The sequence below is a fragment of the Lissotriton vulgaris genome, chromosome 1_1 (assembly GCF_964263255.1).
Source record: "Lissotriton vulgaris chromosome 1_1, aLisVul1.2, whole genome shotgun sequence".
NCBI lineage: Eukaryota > Metazoa > Chordata > Amphibia > Caudata > Salamandridae > Lissotriton > Lissotriton vulgaris.
In genome coordinates, this window is record NC_141685.1 from 1,299,819,196 (window position 1) to 1,299,842,739 (window position 23,544).

The window sequence follows — 23,544 nt, forward strand, 5'->3', positions numbered from 1 at the left end:
TTCTGCTCCACAGAAGACTGAAGATATCTCCCTTGTGGGCAAGGAGTGTCCACCCTGCACCAGCAGGCACCATCAGCGTACAGCGGCTTCCCTTTGTCGTCTTCCTGCAAGGATCCAGACTTCAGAGCCCGACGAGACCCGGATTTCCAGACCTCTCCGACCTCTACCCACATCTGCAGCACAGCTGAGACCCGTGGGTTCGACGAGACACGTGGGACCGGCCATCTTGGAAGAAGCAGCACTTCGCTCCAGCACAATTTCAGAGGCATCCTCGTCCAAGTGCTTTAGGAACTGAGAAGCCCCGACCGCGAGCAGCTCCTGCATCGAAGATAAGCCCCCCAGCATCCACGAGATCTGCGTGGGGCCCTTCTGCCTGTTTGCTGCTCGACGCGTTGTCTGGTCACTTGCCGGCTGGCTTGTGACCTCCTAGACGACGAACTCCGACAACTTTGCTGCTGGTCTGGTTGCTCCAGACTGGCCTTTGCTCCCTTCCAAAAGAGGAGCACCCCGGACCCTCATGGTCCACTCCAGACGCCGTTTCCACTCACCGCGTGGGTTGCCTTTGCCAAGGCCTGTTGAACCCGAATCCGGAGACGACACCGCCGACAGCGAGAGCCTGCGTGGGACAGCTCGTGCCTCCATCCTGGTCGAAGACACCACCTGGTCCACGTGGCTGCAGAGACAAGCGTCCACCTTCACCTGATCGCGACGACGACATCTGGTTCCACTCCTGGTTCCACTCCAGCTACTGGCTAGTGACTTTGAACATTGTCCCCTCTGCTTTCAGGTTCTTCTCTCCACTGATCCACCCTTGGATCACACCGGACATCTTCCTCCTGACCGCCTGCAGCATCTTTTCCTCCAGGCTCCATAGACTTCAACGCCGGAACCCGACACGACTTGGCACCTATGCACCCGCAGCCTGTGGGTGAGGTAACACGAGCATTTCGGTGCTCAAGGGTAGCTTGACTCTCCTAGTGTCCAGTTCCACAGTCGTTTTAGTCCTATCTAGTCAGGGACGTCCGTACTCACCTTTTCTTTAAACTGTACTGTCCATAGATGATTGTACGCATCTCGCGTGTGAGTTCACACTCTGCACACGCGCTCCGTGGGCCTCCTATTCCTTACCTCCAGTTAGTATAGCGTGGTCCTAGCGATCCTACAGCCTCTGGACAGCTCCATTCCTATGATTGACTCTCACATTCCACTTACTTAGTATATATGGTTTGTTGCGCCCCTCAGGCGTTCTTGTAAATATTGTGCTAACTCGTATTTCCTTTCAAGTATTGTCATGTGCTTAGCCCTCTGACCTCATAAAGAGTTCAGAGGTGTATGTTAGTTAATAAATATCTGTTTATTTTCATAACAACCTGTGTGGTGTCCTTTCACTTGGTATTCAAGGGGTTATATGTGGTAAAACAGTTGGCTTCACATGCCATTCAGAGTTTAGCCTAAAGACTGCTTTTTCACACGCTACTAGGATAGCTGGTCTATAAGGTTGACTTACAACCAATCACCATAAGGGTTGTTTGGACTGATACAAGGTGATCACTAGAACTAGTGAGCATCATATATCAGGCCAACTTCTCACATCTGTGACTCGCCCTTAATCAATAGGGTTACAGACAGTGCTTAATTTGAGCCAGCGGTTCTCATCAGCAACACTGGCGCTTTTCATGAGCACCAGTTAAGGGCACATTCACTTGTGGTAGGCATGGGAAGATTAAGTGATTTGCCCAGAATCACGAGATGTTGAGCTGATGCAGACTCGAACCTAGTTCCCCAGCTCCGAAGTCTGCAGCTCTGGCCATTACGTCACATCCTCTATCATGGTCAGTAGTTGGTTATGTTTTAGGTGCCACTAACAGGAGAAATGGGATGATGAAAGCTGCCCCCTGACGAGAACCCTGGCATTTATTTTTCTACAAATTAACCACTGGCTACAGAGTCGAGCAGGAGCTACACTAGGACTTAAACCAGGCTCGAGTAGGCCTGTCTCGCGCACCTATATACTTCACAGCCCGTCAATCCATAATAAAAAGGCCCTCCTGCCGCCTGCAACCACACATCCCACAGCCCGTGACCTGTATGCTAACAACCCTTCCCTCAGTGGTAAACCGCGCTCCCCCGGGCGCTGCCATCGGCCGCCGCCATCACTGGTGCAGGCCCCGAGCCTCCGCTCACAGCAGGCCGCAGACGGTATATTGGCACGATCCAGTCCTCCGCGACAGGAGCGTAATTAAGTGAGAAGCGGTTCGCCCGGCAGCTGAGGGCAGCAGTTACATGCTGATGTGGCAACCGGCCCCATCGCTTCCCGCTCCTGCTCTCTTTGCCTGCTTGGTACCCGGGGGGAGCCCGCGCTGTCTCTTTTTATCAATGCTCTGCGCGGCTCGCTGTAAATTACAAGCCAGACAAAAATAAAAGGTTGCGACGCCCACAACGTGAGACTGACGTTTATCTCAGCCGCTCAGAGTATGAAAAACACGAGGCTTTCCCGCGAGGGCCCCGCGTGAAGCACAGACTGCAGGCTCGGGTTCAGTCAGCCGTCAAGGAAGGCTTCCTTGAGATTTCGGAGTGACTGAAGAATCAACGTCAAGTTAAACCCCTGTGAAGAGAACAGCAAAGGGGCGCCGAGAGGCGTCTGGATATCCAAACCAGCTGTACACGGGAGACGCACGGCGTTCCTAGAAACAGCCGTAGACGGGCGCCGCTTCGTCAGAACCAGCTGCGAGGAGTGACACGTTACACGGTGCGCTGCCGGGTCATACCAGGGACACCCCAGCACGGGTGTAGCGTTATACGGAGAAGTTATGCAATAGATGTCGCTTAATTAGAACCAAGCTTGCACAGGAGTGCTTCTTCATTAGCGGCAGTTATGAGCAGTGTGTCTTTTAACCAGAACGAGCATTGCATAAGGTGTCGCTTTTATTCTGTCGGCTCTGCGCGGGATGTTGCCCTTCAAACCGGCCTAATGCTTTATCAGAAGACAGTGGCACGCCCTAGGCAAGAGGCCGCAACCAGTCAGCAGACTGGCCCGTCAGTTCGAGCTGGATATTTCCTCACGGAGCAGGACTGAGACCGGCATATGGCCGGTCCCTGTCTGGAATGGCTATGGGGACAAACACAGATGCACAGGAATTTGTTTTGGGGTCATTATCGACGTCTGACTATGTAAGCCTTCCACCCATTTCTCTTACTTTCCTAAGCTTTTCAGAACCTCAATGCATGGGGCGCTGATTTAACAGAACTATGCACAGGAAACTAGAGGTACTATGCAAGGGATGTTCCTTTATTTAAAACTGCGGGGCAATGGTAACTCCATCATCAAAATCAGCTATGCACAGTGTGCTCCTTTATTAGAACCACCGAAGCACGGGTACTCATTTATAAAAATTAAAAAAAACTATCCCCAGGATACTGCTTTAATACAACCAGCTATGCACCCTTGCTGCTTGACCAATATCAGCAGAACTAAGCATTATTACCAGCTATGCACTGGCTGCTGATTTACTGGAACCAGTTATGACTTGTTTGTTAAGAACCAGCCATGAAGAGTGTGCGGCTTTATTAAAACCAGCTCTCCCCGGAGTGCTGTTGTATCAGAACCGGCTTTGCACAATCTACGGTTTTAGGAGAAAAATAACTATGCACCGTCAGCTCCTTTACTTGAATCGACTATGTTGAGTAAGCAGGCTTATTGGAACCAGCTGTGCACATGATTGCTTTATTAGAATCCGTTATACATGTGTGGTGTGTAGCTTCACAATAAGTAGCTATGTGCAAAGTGCTATTATGCAATAACTAGACATGCACTAGTCGTAGGAGTGACAGAACTAGAAATGTGCTAAGTGCTACAGTAGCACTTTGCTAGTTCTATCAGAACCACAAACAGTGCATATCTAGCTATTGCATAGGCTATGCAATAGCTAGATATGCACTGGGTCAGGCAGTGTTATAACTTGCAAAGTGCTACTATGTAATAGCTAGATATGCATTGATTGTGGCACTGATAGAACCAACAATGTGCAAAGTGCTACTAAGCAAAAGATAGATATGCAATGGTAGTTGCACTGTTTGAATTCACTATGTGCAAAGTGCTACTTTGAAATAACTAGACATGCACTGATTGTGGCACGGATAGAACTAGCTATGTGCAAAGTGCTACTATGCAATAACAATATATGCACTGGTTGTGGCACTTTTACAACTAGCTAGGAGCAATGTTCGGCCTTATTCGAAACAGCTATATGTTAGGTGCTTTTTTATGCGAAATAGCTGTTCTGCGGTACATCTGCACCAGGACCAACATCGTACAGGTGCTGCTACTCTACTGGGCGCAAGAGGTACTAGGTTATCAGAGCTAAGTATACATTTTGAGCAGCTTCAAGATCCAGCCATGTATTGGACGCTGCTTTACCAGGCCAAATATGAATGAGGCCCTGCCTTAATCGAACAAACAATGCATACTTGAACTAACAATATAAAGTGTGAAACCACTTGCTGCACATGGCTCTGCTTTGTTAGATCCAGTTATACACTGATTGCTGCTTTACTAGAATCAGTTATGCATTGCTTGCGGTTTTACTATAATCAGGTGTGCACCGGTTGCTGCTTTACTAGAGGCGGGTATGCACCAGCCAGTTACAGTTTTACTAAAATCAGGTATGCACTGGCTGGTGATTTACTAGAATCAGGTATGCATCAGTTGCTGCTTTACGAAAACCGGGTGTGCACTGGTTGCTGCTTTACTAGAGTCTGGTATGCACTGGTAGTTGCTTTAGTAGAATCACATATGCACAGGTTGCAGTTTTACTGGTATCAGGTATGCACTGGTTGCAGCAGGTATGCACTGGCTGCTGCTTCACTAGAATCAGGTATGCACCAGTCGTAGTTGTACTCAAATCCGTTATGCACCAGTTGCTGCTTTATAAGAATCGGGTATGCACTGGAGTCAGGTGTGCACTGATTGCTGCTTTATTAGAATCCGGTATACACCGATTGCTGCTTTACTAGAATCAGGTTTTCAATCGAAGCTTCTTTACTAGAATCAGGTGTGCACTGGTTGCTGGTTTACTAGAATCAGGTGTGCACTGGTTGCTGGTTTACTAGATTCAGGTGTGCACTGGTTGCTGCTTTACTAGAGTCAGGTAGGTACTGGTAGCTGCTTTACTAGAATCACATACGCACATGTTGCTGTGCATCAGGTATGCATCAGTTGCTGCTTTACGAGAATCAGGTATGCACTGGTTTCTGCTTTACTAGAGTCGGGTACGTACTGGTAGCTGCTTTACTACAATCCCATATGCACAGGTTGCGGTTTCACTAGCATTAGGTATGCACTAGTTGCTGCTTTACTAGCATAGGGTATGCACTGCCTGCCAATTTACTAGAATCAGGTATGCAGTTGTACTCGAACCCGGTATAAACCAGTTGCTGCTTTACGAGAATAAGGCGTGCACTGGAATCAGGTGTGCACTGGTTGCTGCTTTAGTCAGGTACGTACTAGTAGCTGCTTTACTAAAATCACACTTGCACAGGTTGCTGTTTTACCAGCATCCGGTATGCACTGGTTGCTGCTTTATTAGAATTAGATATACACTGGAATCTTGTATGCATTGATGGTTGCTTTACTAGAATCAGGTAAAAAATTGGCTGAAGTTTTACTAAAAATCAGGTATGTACTGGTAGCTGCTTTACTAGAATCCGGTGTAGACCAGGTTGGTGTTTTATTAGAATAATGTACAGACTTAGATGCAGTTTTACTATAATCAGGTATACACTTGGTTGCTGTTTTACTGGAATCAGGTTAACATTTGACTGCAGTTTTACTAAAACCAGATATGCATTGGTAGCTGCTTTACTACAATCAGGTATGCAGCAGTTAGTTTTACAAAAATCAGGTTTGCAGCGGTTATAACTACCCTAGAATCCGGTATGCACTTGTCGCTGTATTACCAAAATCAGACGTGCACTGGTTGCTCCTTCCCTAGAATGAGGTATGCACCAGTTGCTGTTGTACTAGAATCAGGTATGCATCGGTTGTTGCTTCACTAGAATCAGGTATGCACCTGTTGCAGTTTTCCTAGTATCAGGTATGCATTTGGGAGCTGTTTCACTTGAAGCAGGTATGCACTTGGTTGCAGATTTAATAGAATGTTAGTATGCACTGATTGCAGCTCTCCTAGAATGTGCCTCTGTTGCTGCTTTAAAAGAGTCAGGTATTCACTTGGTTGCTGTTTTACTGGAATCAGGTATACACTTGGTTGCTGCTTTACTGGAATCATGTTAAACAATTGGCTGCAGTTTTACTAAAACCCGATATGCACTGGTAGCTGCTCTACTAGAATCAGGTATGCCACGGTTGGCGTTTTGCTAGAAGCAGGTTTGTACTTGGTTGGCGTTTTACTAGAATCGGGTATGCACTGGTTAGTTTGACAAAAATCAGGTATGCAGCGGTTGAAACTTCCCTAGAATCCGGAATGCACTTGTCGCTGTTTTACCAAAATCAGGTGTGCACTGGTTGCTCCTTCCCCAGAATGAGGTATGCACCAGTTGCTGTTGTACTAGAAACAGGTATGCATCAGTTGTTGCTTCACTAGAATCCGGTATGCAACTGTTGCAGTTTTCCCATATCCGGTATGCATTTGGGTGCTGTTTCACTTGAAGCAGGTATGCACTTGGTTGCAGTTTTAATAGAACGTTAGTATGCACTGATTGCAGCTCTCCCAGACTGTGCCTCTGTTGCTGCTTTACAAGAGTCAGGTATGCAATGGTTGCTCTTTTACTAAATTGGATATGCACTTGATTGCAGTTTTACTAGACTCAAAAATGAATAGATGGCTGCTTTAGTAGGTATTCACTGGTTGTCGGTTTCCTAGTATCAGATATGCACTGGTTGCAGTTTTACTAGAATCGAGTATGCACTGGAAGCTGTTTTACTATAATCAGGTATGCGATTGGTTGCGATTTGTAGCAATTTTGCTTAAATCAGGCATACACTTGGCTGCAGTTTTGCAAGAATCAAGTATGCACTTTGTTGCTTTACTATAATCAGGTGTGCAATGGTTGTTGTTTTACCATAATCAGGTATGCACTTGGTTGCAGGTTTACCAGAATCAGGTATGCACTGGTTGCATTTTTACAGAATCAGGTATGCACTGGTTGCATTTTTACAGAATCAGGTATGCACTTGGTTGCAGTTTTACCAGAATCAGGTATGCACTGGTTGCATTTTTACAGTATCAGGTATGCACTTGGTTGCAGTTTTACCAGAATCAGGAATGCACTGATTGCAGTTTTACTAGAATAAAGTATGATCTGGTAGCTGTTTTGCTAGAATCGGATATGTACTGGTAGCTGCCTTGCTAGGACTAGTAAAGGAGAGGTGGCGTGGAAATTTACCAGAAACCAACTATGCATGTCGGGCTCCTTTACTATAATCGGATATGCATAAATTCCTGCACTGGCAAAAGTAGCTTTGAACGGGCTCCTGCTCTACCATAACAAGCTATGCACATAGGACTGACCAGCTACAGAGGAAATGTGGCTTTAACAGGAGTGCATCTTTACTAGAAGCCGGTTTGCTGCTTTATCATTCACTTGTGCTGATTTTCTAAAACCAATTATGCACTAAACGTCGCCACTTTATTGGGCCAGCTGTTCACAGGTGGCTCTTGAATAACATCCTAATGCATGTGGTGTGCTGCTTTACCAAAACCAACAATGCACTGGACCCTGTTTTTCAGGTGTCAGCAAGACTTTGCTAGAGTGAGGTATACTGTCTTACAACATTGTGCATTATAAAGAACGCAGCGCCGACTGCTGCCATACAAGAACCAACTGTGCAAGGCAAGGAGAGCCCCTGTGGTGCTGCTTTCCAGGAACAGTAGTGCAAGGCACATTGCTAGAAACAGCTGTGCACAGGGTCCTGCTGTATAAGAACCAGGTATCCACACAGGGTTCTACTTTATGCTAAGCAGCTAAGTAACGGGTGCTTCTGCATAAGAACCAGCAATGGGGCGCTGCTGTCCATGAAAAGTTGTGCAGGGCACACTACTAGAAACAGCGTTGCACAGGGTCCTGCTGCCTAAGAACCAGGTATCCACACAGGGTTCTACTTTATACTAAGCAATGTGTGCACCTGCATAAGAACCAGCTATGTGGTGCTGCTTTCAGGACCAGTTGTGCAAGGCACACTGCTAGAAACAGCTGTGCACAGGGTACTGCTGCATAAGAACCAAATATCCACACAGGGTTCTGCCTTATGCTAAGCAGGTAAGTAACGGGTGCTTCTGCATAAGAACCAGCTATGCAGTGCTGCTTTCCAGGACAAGTTGTGCAAGGCACCCTGCTAGAAACAGCTGTGCACAGGGTCCTGTTTCTTACGAACCAGGTTTCCACACAGGGTTCGGCTTCATAAGCAGTTATGCAGGGAAAGCTGCAGTGTGGGAACCAGCTGTTGTATTACCAGATTCACCTAGTCACTAGTGTTTTCTCAACAAACAACGAGGCATAAGCTGCAACCAGGTAAGGTATGGGCGGCCCCTTTACTATAATCAGTGATGCAGGGAGGGTTGCTTTCAGAATATCAGCTAACCAGAGTAACATACTTTACTAGAGCCAATTATGCGCAGGATATATTTTTTTGATTGCACAAGATAGGCATGGCAAATTAGTGTGTATTCTTTGAGGTCCTGTCTGACAATTTACTGCCGCTTTACCTGTACCATTAAGCACATAAGAAGCCATTGCTATAACACTGGGCGAGCGCCCAAACGCGATCTCGCTTTCTGGCTGCAGGAGGAAATTCAGAAACTTGGTATAGGTCTATAAACAGCTGGGAGAAGGAGACATAACTAGGTTATTGCCAAGAACACTGCCATGTTCCTTCCAGCATCTACTGACATCCACTGGGCCCGTTTCATCACAGCTCAAGACAGGCGTAATCGAGAACATATTCCAAATAAGAACTATTGCTGCATTTATGTCCCAGTACTGCGGGCGGGCAGCTCTGAGGGTATTTCCATGCGGCTGCCTTGGACAGGCTGCCTGACATGTTTCGTAGCAATGAACGCCTTCACCAACTGGCCGCCATCAATACGAGGGTGGCTGCAGGGTCGCACACAGCCTCTGCAAACACACCTTGAATCCTTCTAAAACTGAACATAGAGCTTACTACAGGCATACAAACCCTAGCACACTGCGCTATTTACAAGATATTCCACCTTGGAAAAGATGGTAATGTTTGGCAAGGGATAGGAGAGGTGAGGTGAGTCTTAAAGACCCTTAAATATCAAATGGGGTAAGGAAGAGCATGGGGTAAAGAGGTCCCACTTAGCTCCCACGCATATGCCAGCAAAAATCAAATGTGAGTAGGAACTGTATTTGAGAGGATACCTTTTTAAAAAAAAGTCTGTGGGACCCTCAACAACTACTTTCGATCTGTAGTATATGCTTTGCCACTAACAATACTGGTGGTTGATAGTGTCATCATCGGATCAATCTTAAAGGATCCAACATAATCAAGATATTCATTTAATGGAAAGAAAACACATGCCACTGAATATATCAAAATGTCTGTATTTAAACCAGTTTAAGGAGGGGACAGTAGGTCTTTTTCTTTAGGGAAGGGTTGAAGGGATTATCTACGGCAGCCTTGCTTGAACCCAAGGGTGCAGACCAGCTGGCACGGCACAATCTTCGGTCAGAGTGAGACTAGCAGGTGAACACTGGGGTACAGTCAGAGGGGAGACTACTTGGAATAGGATAGTGTTCAGAGACGACCGTCCATTAGAGGCTGCTGGGATGTAAGAGAATTATGAGATCACTGTCCATTAGCGGCTAGCTGTTTCTCCAGCGTTTTTCGTGCCATAGCCAAAGCCCCCTCTTTTGTCAGGTTTCCACCGATGAAGCCGCTGGTGTGAACGAAGATGCAGCCAGGGATCCCGCTGATCTGTGACAGCTCCTCGTCCCGCACGCCACGCCACTCCTCCATGAGCGAAAGCCTGTAGAGTGTGAAAGATGCCCATGAATGAGATGTTCATAGCCAAGAATGCAGAAGACAAATGATCCTGCCTATATCATTCTTTGCACAACCCCATCCCTTCTGCAGCAGCGGTCCAATCTCACATTGCATCACTACCCACTTCAACATGCATATTTTACAACCCAAGTCTATAAAAGGGGACAACAGATCCCAGACACTGTCCTTGCCCTATACTGGCATTGCCTCAACTCTGACCAGGAGAAAAAGAAAGTACTGGAGAACTACCAACCACCAATGTCGCTCTCAGACGGGATCGCTTACTTGGCAGCTTGAAAGGAGGACAACCCTTATAAACAGCTTTTTGTCAAGGGATGTCACTATCAATAGACATAAGAACATAGTTTATTCTTGTCATTCCTCACAGAATCCCAACAAAAGTTGCAGCAAGGAGAATGGTCCCACTCCTCTTTGCAGAAATAATTCCTGTAAGTGGTGAAAAGTGAAGTGCAGACTCAATGCGCACTAAACCCTCCGCATCTCTCTAAAGGATTCCAGCGTGTCTGTTGATGGTGGGAGAATTTAGCATCTGCAAGAGGGGGTATCACCATATTCTCATTGCGCCGCTAGACTATCTCCTAGGAGAATGAGGCATGGATTACATTTTGAGGCAAGCTTACGTCTGTCTCCAGAATGTCTTTGGCCTACCACTAGAGCACTCAAATCTGGGTAAGGCGTTATGGATTGCTTCTGGAACGGAGCTCAATATATTCGCACTATAGCTTTAGATTTAACTTTATAGACATTACAATAACAGTAGTATTCTCTTCTGGGACAGAGAGCAGCGTTTGTGTACATTGCTAACTCCAGGATAAGATTCTTATTTCTAGAAGCAAGGGTAGAGTTAAATCTGTATGATCATCCAATTGTGCGCCTTGTTGAGAAGAAAGCATACCACTTAGGCAAGGGCTGCCCGTTCTGAAGATTGAATGGATTCATCCAGGCACACAAAATGGAAAATCCCACCCAACGAATGAAAGCCATTCTGCTCTACCAACATGGACTGGATGCTAAGAGGCAAAAGAAAGGCCATCGACCCTATGCTAAATAACTACATTGATTTCCAAGCTTTATACATCGCTGTAGTTCAACGGCACCAATAAAGATGTGTTTAATCAATAGGAGATACATTACAGAAACGAAAGATGTAGAAGGCGAATGTGGCAGAAAAGGAGAGGACAAACTAAATATTAAAAACAGGCAACAAATGTGGTTAACATGACATGAGGGCCAAGGACACAGAGGCAAGTAATGTCAGCAAACTGTATTATCAAAGCAGAGAAATGTGCGAAATGTAAAAGGGAAACCATTTTGAGGGCTCATGAACACATTAAAGCAATGAACGTCTGGAGTTCTGCAGCATGCATATTTTTATGCATTACTGTCCATGTCAAAACCATAAATCACCGTCCTGGGATTTCGGTCAGACATTCGCTTAAAAAAGGATTAAGGACACAAAGCACTGACTCTTTCTCCACCCCAAACAAGGTCTTTCTACACCAACGGCAGGCGAAAGTCGATGAAAGAGGCGTCAAAAACATTATCGTCGACCATTTCATTGACAAAATCATCCTCTTGGTCTATCGCAAAGAAGATGGTAAAGATTGCAGGGACCTCTCATAGTCTAACACCACACTGAATGACAACCAACTGAGTAAGAGTTCGTCGTCGTAGACACCACCACAAGCCATTTCACACTGGCCCAATCCTTCAGGGTGCTCTTCTGCGCCCATCTACCTAGGTACCACCTTTAAAGATGTCGCTACTCCTGCCAGCAGAGATTCTAGAGAAATCATCTTCCAGTCGACAGTACAGAGAGGAGAAGAAATAGAAGGATGATGCAGTAGATGCACTTTCCATTTCAGAACAGTAAACAAAGAAACAGACGAAGAGATTTACTAGCAAACATACCAATACTGTCCTTTTTTCATGCCCAACCATATTATTCTCCTCCACATGAATAACCTTTCCCTATACCAAGAGTATCACTTAGCATGGCTTCTGGTGGAAAAAATGGTCAAGTAAAGTTATTACGAACATAGGGGCAGATGTATCAAAGGGTTTTGCCCATTCTGTGTCTATGGGGAAATGTGTTGATCCATTTGGCCCATAGAGAGCCACTGAAGCCTTTTGTTGACAAAGGTTGCTCACCTTCAGAAGGGAAGGAACACGTTTGGTTTATCACAGAAGGCCCCAGGGAGCTTCTTCAGAAACCATTTCCCATGTGTAAAAGTGAAGCCATGTAAACTATTCAACTGACAGATTAACTCCCTTGATTGAGTCTGGAGGAAAAAAAGCACTTCTTTGAAAACAATGCAGGAGGCTTACGGGGGAGGACGACTGTTGAAGGTCACAAAAGACCCTACCAACAAAAGAGGCCATCAACAGCCATTATGCGAGGGCTACATGGCCACAACGTCGTCAACACTAAGCATAGAGTAAAGTGACCAATCATTTATCTTCATTTGAAGCTTCTAGACAGCTTTCCTGCATCTTGGGTTATTAGTATACTTTACAATAGACCAGAGAAGCATTCCAACAGACAAAACGGCAATGGTGAGATCAAAATGGAGATGAATCAGCTGGAGCAGTAAATATTGTGAAGTGTACCTTGAATTGAATGGGAAGTCTGATCATTCAAGCAGATGCGGAAAAGGTGAGATTTTAGTGGTTTCTCAAATGGTGAAAGTGTGGATGTAGTTTGTAGATCTGTTCGGAGGGAGCTCCAGAAGGGCACTGGAGTACCTGAGATGGACTGGTTTAAGGCTTGGGTGGATTTAAATGTCAGTGTTACGGTATACAGAGTTGTCGCTCCTGAAGCCTCTTGAGCCACTGGAAATGGTGAAAAGGCTAGCAAGACAATGGGGTTGCTGAAGGGCTTACAAGCTAGGCAGACGTCCTTGGAGTTCATCATCACTTTATGAGAAGTCCACTGGCTCCTCAGCTGCTACTCGGCTAGGTGGTGCTTTCCTACTCACGAGCCCCCTTTCCAAAATGGCTCTCATAGTTACTCCCACTGCCCAGGAGTTAGACAGGGAGATTACAAAAAGGTGAAGCAGGGTCGGATGAACTCGCCGCTGAAAAAAGGAACGTGTTGGGATGAAGGTCACTTTAATTTCTATGCCCTCCTACAAAGGCCATAATTTGCATCGCCATGGGACCCCCTGCACCCCCACGAGACATCCTCTACAGCCTAAACTCAGGTGGTTAGTAATGCTGGGGTTAGAGGATTCAAGGTACAAACCTGGGAAACTTGTGCCACCACAGCTGCAAACTTTCTATCTCCAAGACCTTCCAGGTCGCATAATGCTAACTGAAGGTTCATTCTCAATCCAGATATGGTGATGGACTCTTTAAATTCCTGCTACTATGATGTAATGCACAAAACGCCCTCAATGATCAATCAGATATGCCATTTCGCAGATATACAAAGGCAGTGGATCGGGGCGTCGGGAAACCTGTACCATAGGGCGTGCAGTGGCGCACGTTACACATGCTTACTTCTAACAAGACAACCACCTAGACTTCCTTGGAAAGGCAGGTTTAAGACCGAGCCACTAGATGCCGAGTGAATATAGAGAAAGATCTCCACTCTGGATTCAGCTATTATATTTTACTCTTTGCTGCTTTTGTTCGCTTTCCACATTTTAGCCCCACTACACTGTGACAATGCGGATTTATCATATGTCTTTTGACTCAGTGTTTCTTCCTTTTTCTCTCCTAGTCTGCTATTTTTATAATACATGACCAAACCTTCGCTTAAGGCAGGGAAAAGGTTTTAATGAGTGACTCTTCACCCCCTTCTGACTCCTACTACTCCCCTGTGCACAGAAGACACCCCTGAGAGAGGAAGAGGAGAAAATATACCATGCTTTGAGGACTGAATCTAGTTCCAGGGCTCAATGTAGGTCACAAAATTCCCAGGAAGTGCTCTTTCCACCCACACAGTGGATACCTCATTAACATGAAAATAGCGGGTTCCCAGAGTCCCTCTCCCTGACAATACATTGCGCCACAGATCCCCAACTGGTTACAAAAACGTATGCAAGGGTCACAGACGTTTATTATTGTCCTTTGTTAGTCTGGGACTACTGTTGTAACCACATTTCGTCACAATAATTAATATTATACTGATTCAGCAAGCTGGAGTGATAATGAATTTGAGAATTATGTGATCAATTGATCAAATGGATGACCTTATTGGCCCAAGAAGTGTCACCAATGGCAGCAGGAGATGTGTTCCTCATTGGGCTTTGATTCACCTCTAAGATCCAAACATTTATTAATTGCAGCAATGATTCAAAAAGAAAGTTACTTCCCTTCGGTAATAGTCTTTCTGGTGGATATCTAACCCCAGATTCCTCACTTTAGAATATTCCCCAGGCGCCAAATTGGATCTAAAAGCTTTTCTTCAGCTGTGCTCTTGGGGTTGTGGAAGGGCAGTGAAGAATCTGCTATTAGAATATCCATCAGAAAGGGCAATACCGAAAGTAAGTAACTTGTGTTTTTTTAGCGAATACTTCTAACTGCAGGTTCCTCGCCTTAGAGTAGAGAAATCACCTTGTGGAGGATAAGTGAAGTATACTCGAACTAGAATGTCCTGCAGGACCAATTGGGCAAATTGTCCTTCCTGCCGGATCAGGCTGTCAAGACAATAGTGCTATGTAAACAATGACTCCCATGTCAGGACCTAGCAGATGTCAAGTACAGGTACTCCACAAGCCAATGACTTTGAATGAGCCTTAGCCCTTTAGAATGAGCTCTTAGGCCTTCCAGGGATTACTTCTTGGCGAGTACATAGCAGATCTTAAGGAAGAGACTATCCACCCAGACAGGGTCCTCTTTTGCAAAGCTTACGCTTTTTTCGCCCCGAGAACTACACAAAAAGATGATAGTCCACACAGTGTTCCTTGGTACGGACAATGTAAAATCAAAACACCAGTTTGGGGTCCAGCCGACTTTTCGCACTAAGTGGGATGGTATGCCCAGACGTGGGTCCCTTGCTCACTGTGCCACCGGATTCCAGCTAGCCTGGCAGAAGAAGGGTGACATACCCTGAAACCGGTCCCAGGATGCTTGTTTCCGGTCCAGGGAGAACCTGGCCTGGCAGTTCGGTCTGGACTGTTCCTATGGGGCACAGGGGTCAAGACTGATTTGCATATGGCTGGGTCCAAACTAGTGTGGCGTAGGGGGCAAAAGAATGATGGATTTAAACCAGATCTTTTGACTAGGGGAGAATGTTTGCATTGTCAGAATTCCGTCCATCATTTGTTTGCTGTAACACAACGTAAATAGGTGGCACGACTTGTCAAGAAAGCCCGAATCCTTACACCAACTTGTCGGGTGGGAGGGGGGGATTTGGGGGTTATGGTAAGTGCTCTAAAATTTAACCCATGTAATGAGCTGACGTAATCACAATGAGGAAGATAGTCTTCAAAGTCAAAAGACACCTGCAAACAACTATTCATCAGCCTGAAGATCATACACATGAGAAATGTCAAAAACAAGTTACGGTCCCACTGTGGCTTCACAAACTGCTTGGGAGGGGCTTGTGTCAAACCTTTACTAAATCTCATCATAACAAGTGATTTAAACTTGAACTGTTGATCCGGTAAACATAGGCGACAAAATAACCTTCAATAGTGCCCACTGCAAAATCTTGTTGAGCTAAAAATAAAACAAACAAAAGCACATTTGACAGCTTTGCTTGCAATATATCAGTCTTACGAATGCCACATCAGTCCACAAATTTGTACTGGTGCCCAGCAAAAATGCATTTCGTGGGAGGACTCCTGGCGAGAAATATGACATTCAACACTTCAGGGAGCAGATCAAATGCAGCTAGTTGCAGCTGCTCAATCTCAAAGCATGTCGGTGTAGATTGCACAGATTTGGGTGTTGGATTCTGCCCCATTGCTGGGACTGAAGATCCTCGTAGAGTGGTAGACTGGTTGGAGAACCGATGCTCATGCCCAGAGGTTCCAGATACCATACTCTTCTGTAGCTACTATGATAACTTGGGCCTAGTCATTCTTTACCTTTTTCAGAACTCTGGGTAGGAGAGGGAAACAAGGGAAGGCGTACATGAGTCTCCGGTTCTATTTCAGATGGAATCCATCTCCTACCGAGGTCTCTTACAGAAACGCCAACACGCAAAATGTTCGGACAACGCATGTTGTCGACCTTGGCAAAAAAGGTTTTGTAATGGTTCTCTCTGCTGTTGGAAGATGCCCAACGTTACCTCATGATAACACCACTGGTAATAGATCAGATGCCACCTGCTCAGCTCATATGCTCTGGCATTCAGGGACCATGCCAGGGGGTGTGCGACCAGGTGAATGCCTTGTGGTGTTATCTGTGAAACCTTCATCAGTATCTTCTTGAGGGACCATCAGAATTATTTCAGAGCCAGACGAAAGGCCAGTAACTCCAACAGATTGATGTCAGACCAGGTTTTTGTATGAGGCCCGAGTCCTCTGATCTCCCTTTCCCCTAGTTGACCTATGCAGTCCAGCAGCGATGTGTCAGTCACCACCATCAGTTCTGGTTAGGGAAAGGAGAAAGGCCCGACGTCGGACCAATTGCGTTTGAGCAGCCACCTCAGATAGTGAACCATCTCCTCCAAGATTTGAATGACATGTGTCTGATTCCTTTTAAGGTGGGCACATTCGAACTTCAATTTCAATAGCAGAGCACACGTGCCACCTGGTATAGCAGACAAAGTGGATGCAAGAGGCTAAGAACCCAAGAAACCTCACAGCTGATTTCACCATGACTGAGCCTGAAACATCAGGATCATAGACCGGAATCGTAGATTCAGAGGGAAGGCCTGAATCACAGTGTCCAGGATAGCTCCAATGAATGGAATTGTGAAGGAGCCAGGGGCAAATTCGGCTCGTTCATCATGAACCCAAAAGATGAGGAGTTTCGCTGTCATTCCAAAGTGGTCTACGACTCACTGTGGCGAGCTTGGCTTTAACAACTAGTTATCTAAGTGGGGAAGGACCTCTGGGGGGTGGGCAGTGATCACTGTCATCACTTTTTTGAACATCCAAGGGGTACTGTCTAGGCCAAAAGGGAGAACAACAAACTGAAAATACTCGTGGTCCACCTTGAACAGCAGGTCCAAGGTCACCAGTTCCCAGTGTCCAGGGCAGATAGAATTTGTGCTAGTATGAGTGTATTGAATTTGTCCCTCCGCATAAAAGCATTCAGAAGCCGGAGAACCAAAATAGATCCCCGTGCTCGCTTTGGAATAAGGAAATGAAAAGAATAACAGCACACTCCTATTTCTGGGTACGGTACCCTCTCGCTAGTACCCTTTGAGAGTAATGCTCGCACCTCAGGCAGTATAATGGACAGTTGCTTGTATGAAATTGGCTCTGATATGGAGAACAATATTTGGCAGGTGAAAAGGAAGGGCATAGCCATTTTGAGGGATTTGTAGGAACCATCTGTTGTATGTGATGGATAGCTACCCTGGGAGGAAAATGATGGAATCGGACCCACACTGGATGGACACGTGACACTAAAGGCACACTAAAGTGGTTTGGTGGCAGTTGCAGAAGGGGAAGACAAATGGGAGGACTGATGTCCCTGGTGGCCAGTGCAGACCCACCTGCAGATCTGCCAAGTTCGCATGAACAGTCAGGAAGCAGCCCAGAGGGTTGCAGAGCCACAATGAAAAGATCCAGCATCCCAAGCTAGAAGATCTCGACTGGCATATGGTAGGATTAAGAGCCTGGAAACTCCAGTCTCATCATTTTAGGTGCCAATGCAGGTGCCCTGCATCGGGGAATAGCATCAAGAACTCAGAAAGGTGCCTGCTTCCTCAAGAAGGTATATTTCTCCTTCCTATGATGCTTTTTTGGAGAACATTCCATAGGAAGGTGAATTATCTATGGGAGACAGAGTACACTTGAAGTCTCCCTGATGCCTCAGTAAAAAAAAACCTTGTCCTCTTTCTCCATGATGGCCTTCAGGTGCACAGAGGTGCCAGATTCAGCAGCATCATATTCAGACCCCATACACCACGGTGTAATCATGGGGGTCTGAAAGGGACTACAGCTTGTGGCACCGTCTACAGTAGATTAAATTATGGGTCCTTTGTGGAGACATTGTATCTAGTCGCATTGGATAACTGACAAATATATTAGTAAGGCTTCGAGAGCGCGCTCTGGACCCAGCCAGTGAGGTGCGGAATAACAGGAACTGACACCAGGTTGATGCCTAACATGCTAGAGTGCTGTCATGTACAGAGGCGAGGTCATGTCTGGAGCAGTGGCGCCACCTGGAGTCATTGCGGCAGAAACGTTTTCGAGCCCAGTCAGAAGCTTGGAAAGAGTATTCATAAGGTGAGGAATTTGCAGGAAGATGTCATCACAAGAAGGGGTAAAAAAACTAAGGGAAAACGATGCACAACAGAAGACTACACATCTAGGGGTGACGGAGTAAAACTGAAGAGGGCAATTTGGAATAAGGGAAGAGAATAGTCTGCACCGACAGGGAGTGAATGCACAGAAAACAATTCTAATGGTTAATGAATAATGAGAGGAAATTGTTCTCGACTGAAACGGCAAAGAGTATAAGGATTCAGCACTGGTGGTTCAAGGGTAATGGAAGAGAAATAGCAGTACTACAAAGGCGTTGTGAGAACTGAATAATCATAATAGCCCAGGCAATAACAGGGCAGCGAAAGCATGGCACAACTGCCAAAGGCTCATGTGTAATGTCTGGGACATGCCGGCATTAAAGGGCCCAAGTCATACTCAGAGGAAACTGTTCTGGTCTGAATGTATAGAAATGCAGAAAGCAGAACCTCTGGCTCAGGCATAATGAAAGAGAAATGTCTGCAATGAAATAACAGTGACTATACTGACCAATAATGTGAGGAAATCTTCTGGACTGAAAGAACAATGATGGCATGGAACAACCACCAATGGTCTGCATAACAGAAATACAATGTCTACACTAAAAGGCACAAGTATGAATTGAATTATCACAGATGTCTAGTGGAAATGGACGAGAAATGACTTCACTGAAATGAATGCATTCAATAATCACTGCTGGTTCAAGCGTGATGGACCAGACATGTTTGCCCTGAAGAGGCAGAGAATGTACAGAACAATCCCCGACGGCTGACGCGTAATTAGAGGAAGTCGTAAGGACTGAAAGGACAGTGAATACATGGAACCAGTACTGCTGACTCGGGTGCAACGGATGGGACATTTCTGCACCGGTAGGGCAGTGAATGCATTATACAACTTCCAAAGGCTAACGTGTGATGGAAGGAAATTCTTATGTCCGGAAAGAACAATGAAAGCGCATATTAACAAATGATGGCTCGGGCGATTTAGAAGGGAAATGTCAGCACTGAAAGGGCACCGAATGCATGGGAGAACATGAGCCGGTTCAGGGATAATGGATGAAAATAGTTACCCGCAGAAAGGGCAGAGAATGCGTGGAACCACCAATGGCCAAGTGTAATAGAAGTTAATTTACTGTAATGAAAGTGCAGTGAATGGATGTCCAACCTTTGATGTCTAAGGCGTAAGAGGAGGAAATCATTCTGCTCTTAAAGGGTAATGAATGCACAGAACAACCTCCTGGCTGAAGCAATAGAGAAATAGCCACAGACTTATGAAAACGGTCTGGGACAGACACATGACACTAAAGGCACAGATGAAACTGCAGCACACACTTAGGGAAATGGACAGATGAAGGAGTTGGTGATCCATTTGCAGTCACAAAATGTCATCAATGAAGATGAGGCAGGAAGTAGAACTGAAGGAGTAGAAACATTGTACAAGGAGAGAGCTGAAAGCAAAGGGGGTTAATGGGAGATGGAGGCAAGTGAGAGGATGAGGAGAGAACTATGCATGGCTGGATTTTCATACAAATTTACCAACCGGACATTGGGCCCAATTGGGTTCAATCACCATGATCAGTGATTTTTAGGTCCTTCAATTAACTGCACTGCTCAGTACCTTGGCACATATTTGCGGACCTTCCCACTCCCCCCTCCCCCCGCCACTCCCCACCGGAGGACATTTTGTTAAAGTCGATGAACCTAGGGCCAAAACCACAAAGATGCAGTTTAAAATGGGCCACTGTGGGAGATTTATATAAGAGGCCACAATTTGAGAGACCTAAAGCATATATTGCCTACTAGATCAATGGGCCAGTGAAATTGTACAGTGTGAACAAGTTAACCGTGCATACTGGCCAATAAGCCTAAAGCTTGGCTATACTAAACATGCACCAGACATCTCTCCAGTTTCTCAATTTAGGGGCGTACTCCCAAGAGCATTCGCCTGCCTAACCCACTGGTCCTTACCTATTCTGGAAAGTGTTCAGTCCTGCAGGTACACATTGTACCCTCCACTGGCCATTCTGGTCTGTATACAGCACAAACTTGATGGGCTTCTCCACGTTTAGCTCCTGCTCCAGACGAAAGAGGTGCTCCTTCCAAGGGCAGCCGCCGCGAGACAATACCACGATCTCCCCGCTGGCATCTACCTGAATGGACAGAGAAGAGGAAAGAGAAGCATAGTCTTAAAAAAGTTATCAAACCAAAGAGTGTGACAGCTATATGTAGATTCTGAGGCCTAAAAGAACCTAGATTGTGCCTTCAGTGTGAGTTCAACACATGTATCAATTCATTCTTTTATAATCATACAACACATCTGCTACATTCACAGAGAAAACAGAAGACACCCAGCAGAAAAGTCCCCGAGTCAATGTTACTGTGGCACAATCAACATAGAGGGAGAAAGAAATACATAAAACGGCAGCCACTTGAGACCATAACCGGGCAATAATGATAGCAGTACACTTAGTGAAAGAATGTAATACAGTAAAAGGCTAAGAGACATCTTTGCACAAACGCAAATTAAATTTAGAAATATCATGAGAAAGATGTCGAGATGTAATTATGTATTTTAATGATCAAACAACTGAACACATTATTCCCGCTTTTACATACATTGAGTTATTCCTTGCTGAAAACAGACTGCAGCTAGTTGGTAAAAAGCAGGTGATTGTGCAGTCTTTCTTCCGAGTTCTGGAGCAGTAGATGGTTACTTGGCAATATCCAAAGTGCATTCTGTTTAGCATTATCCCAACGCTATTTGGATACTAACTGGACAATTAGAGCACTCCATTTGTACAATCAACTCACAAGGGTAGTAAAAGCAAGCTTTCAAGAATAACTCCAGAAATTGGTAAACGGATGTAAACTATGATACAGTATGGCACACAATGGATTCTGACCCCTGTCCGCCACAAACTTTCAAGACAATCCTTTTAACAACCCCTGCTGCCACTCCAGTAAGAAGAATCATCAACGATTCCTTAACTACTGGAATATTTCCAGAAGAACTCAAAAAGTCATACATACGCCCTTTACTGAAGAAAACAAACTTGGACCCGCTGAACCCTGATAACTACAGACCCATTACAAATGGACCTTTCCTGGGCAAACTGATAGAAAGAGCAGTGTTTGCCCAGATGTCACAATTCATTGAAGAGAATGACATACTTTCAGACTTCCAAACAGGATTCCGTCCGGGAAGAGGCACTGAATCTGCCCTCCTTGCCATCTGGGATGACCAAAAGAATACAGTTGACCGCAACGGGGTTGCTGCGTTACTTCTCTTGGACCTCTCAGCTGCCTTTGACACGGTTGACCATGACACTCTGAAACAAAGACTTTATGAAGCCAGCATAGAGTGAACTGCTCTAGACTGGATCGCGTCCTACCTACGAAACAGAACTAATGTAATCCATACCCCACCTTTCTCGTCCAAACCTTACTCCACAAAAGCAGGGGTCCCTCAAGGTTCTATCATCTCGCCCATGCTTTTCAACATCTACATGAAGTCATTACCAGTACTGATCAATAGATTTCACCTCACGCGCTATAACTATGCAGATGACATGCAAATACTCCTTCAACTAGAATGCCCCAAAGACATTGGAAAATCACCAATTTTCAGTTGCCTCAGAGCCGTGGATGACTTGGAACCATCTCAAATTGAATGCTTCAAAAACTGAAATACTCATGTGTAGCAATTGGAAATATTACAACCCGCTTGCCGCATGGCCTAATGAACTGGGATCACTGCCTAAAGTATCAAATAAAGTAGGAAACCTCGGAATGACCATGGACTCCAAGCTGTCGATGAATGGCCTAGTAGATAAACTAGCAAGATCAAGCTTTGCTACTATAAAAACGCTGCAACTAATTTTCCCTCATTTGGGATTTCCACACAAGGTCCAAGCTACCATCTCCCTTGTTCTATCTAAACTCGATTACGCCAATAGCCTCTACCAAGGATCACCTTTAAGGACCATGAAAAGACTACAACGGATTCAGAACTTGGCTGCCAGACTACTCTTGCATATCAAACTGCGAGACCACATCTCCCCTGCCTTGAAAGCCCTGCATTGGTTACCGGTTGCCAGGAGATCCACGTTCAAGCTGATTTGTATCACCCACAAAGCAATACATGGAATAGTACCACTCTTCATCAGGAATAAAATCACCAAACACATTAAACAAAGGAACCTCCGCTCTAAAGGAGCATCTAGCCTCAAAATCCCACCATACAAGAAAAAAACCATGGGTGACACATCCTTCTCTGTTCAAGCAGCCAAACTATGGAACTCTTTACCCCCAACATAAGGTCCACCGACAACCACCTTATCTTCAGAAAACTACTCAAGATTTGGCTCTTCCCCACATAAGCACCATAGGCAAACAGAAATTTACAGCATATCCCTCGGTATATTAGCATTTGTTTTCACTATAGATATGTACCTATCTTTGTGTATTACTTTGTATAAACTTGTAAAATAATATTATGTTAAGAGAAAAAAATTATAAATAAATAAAAATCATCTTTGGTCTACATATACATACTTCCATTGTGCGTCTATGTACCTTCCATGTACTAGGATCTGTGTGTCTGTTACTTTTCTCCGGAAAAGGCATATCCAATGCACTACCCTATCTCTCATCCTGTGCCTCTATCAGTATCTTTAATCTACATATACTTACCTCCTTTATGTATCTATATACTTTCAATGTACTTATCGATCTATATATTTATCACTTTCTTCTAATTTAGCATTTCCAATGCACTACCCTATTTCTCAGCCTATACTTCGCTCAATATATCTTCTAGCCCAACCTTCTGACTCATCTCAAACTTCTTTCTACTACTCATTCCAATGCACTACCCTATCTCTCATCCTATACATCTATCAATACATCCTCTACATCCACTCTCTCATTTATCCCAAACCCCATACCACTACTATGATCGCCAAAATAACCCTTTCTAGACTCTCTCCTAATCTACCCCTCCTTGCATCATCTGAAACCTCTTTTTACTATACCGATCCCCTAAAACAAACCTTTCTAAACTCTTACCTCTGACTCCTCCCCTCCAAAACTCCTTTTTACTCATCCAAAAGCCTCCTCCTACTGCTAAGACCTA

General features: G+C 45.2%; 1 protein-coding gene across 1 annotated transcript in view; it reads right to left on the reverse strand.

Annotated features, from left to right (window-relative positions):
• Positions 1–9,563: 9,563 nt before the first annotated feature.
• Positions 9,564–23,544, reverse strand: part of MYG1 (MYG1 exonuclease) — a 158,012-nt gene continuing 144,031 nt past the window's right edge. The window contains exons 6-7 of the mRNA XM_086965434.1: positions 20,379–20,560; positions 9,564–10,004 (exon numbers count right to left, since the gene is read on the reverse strand). Coding sequence (XP_086821560.1) covers positions 9,824–10,004; positions 20,379–20,560 — 363 coding nt within the window. The 3' untranslated portion in view covers positions 9,564–9,823. The remainder of the gene's footprint in view (positions 10,005–20,378; positions 20,561–23,544) is intronic.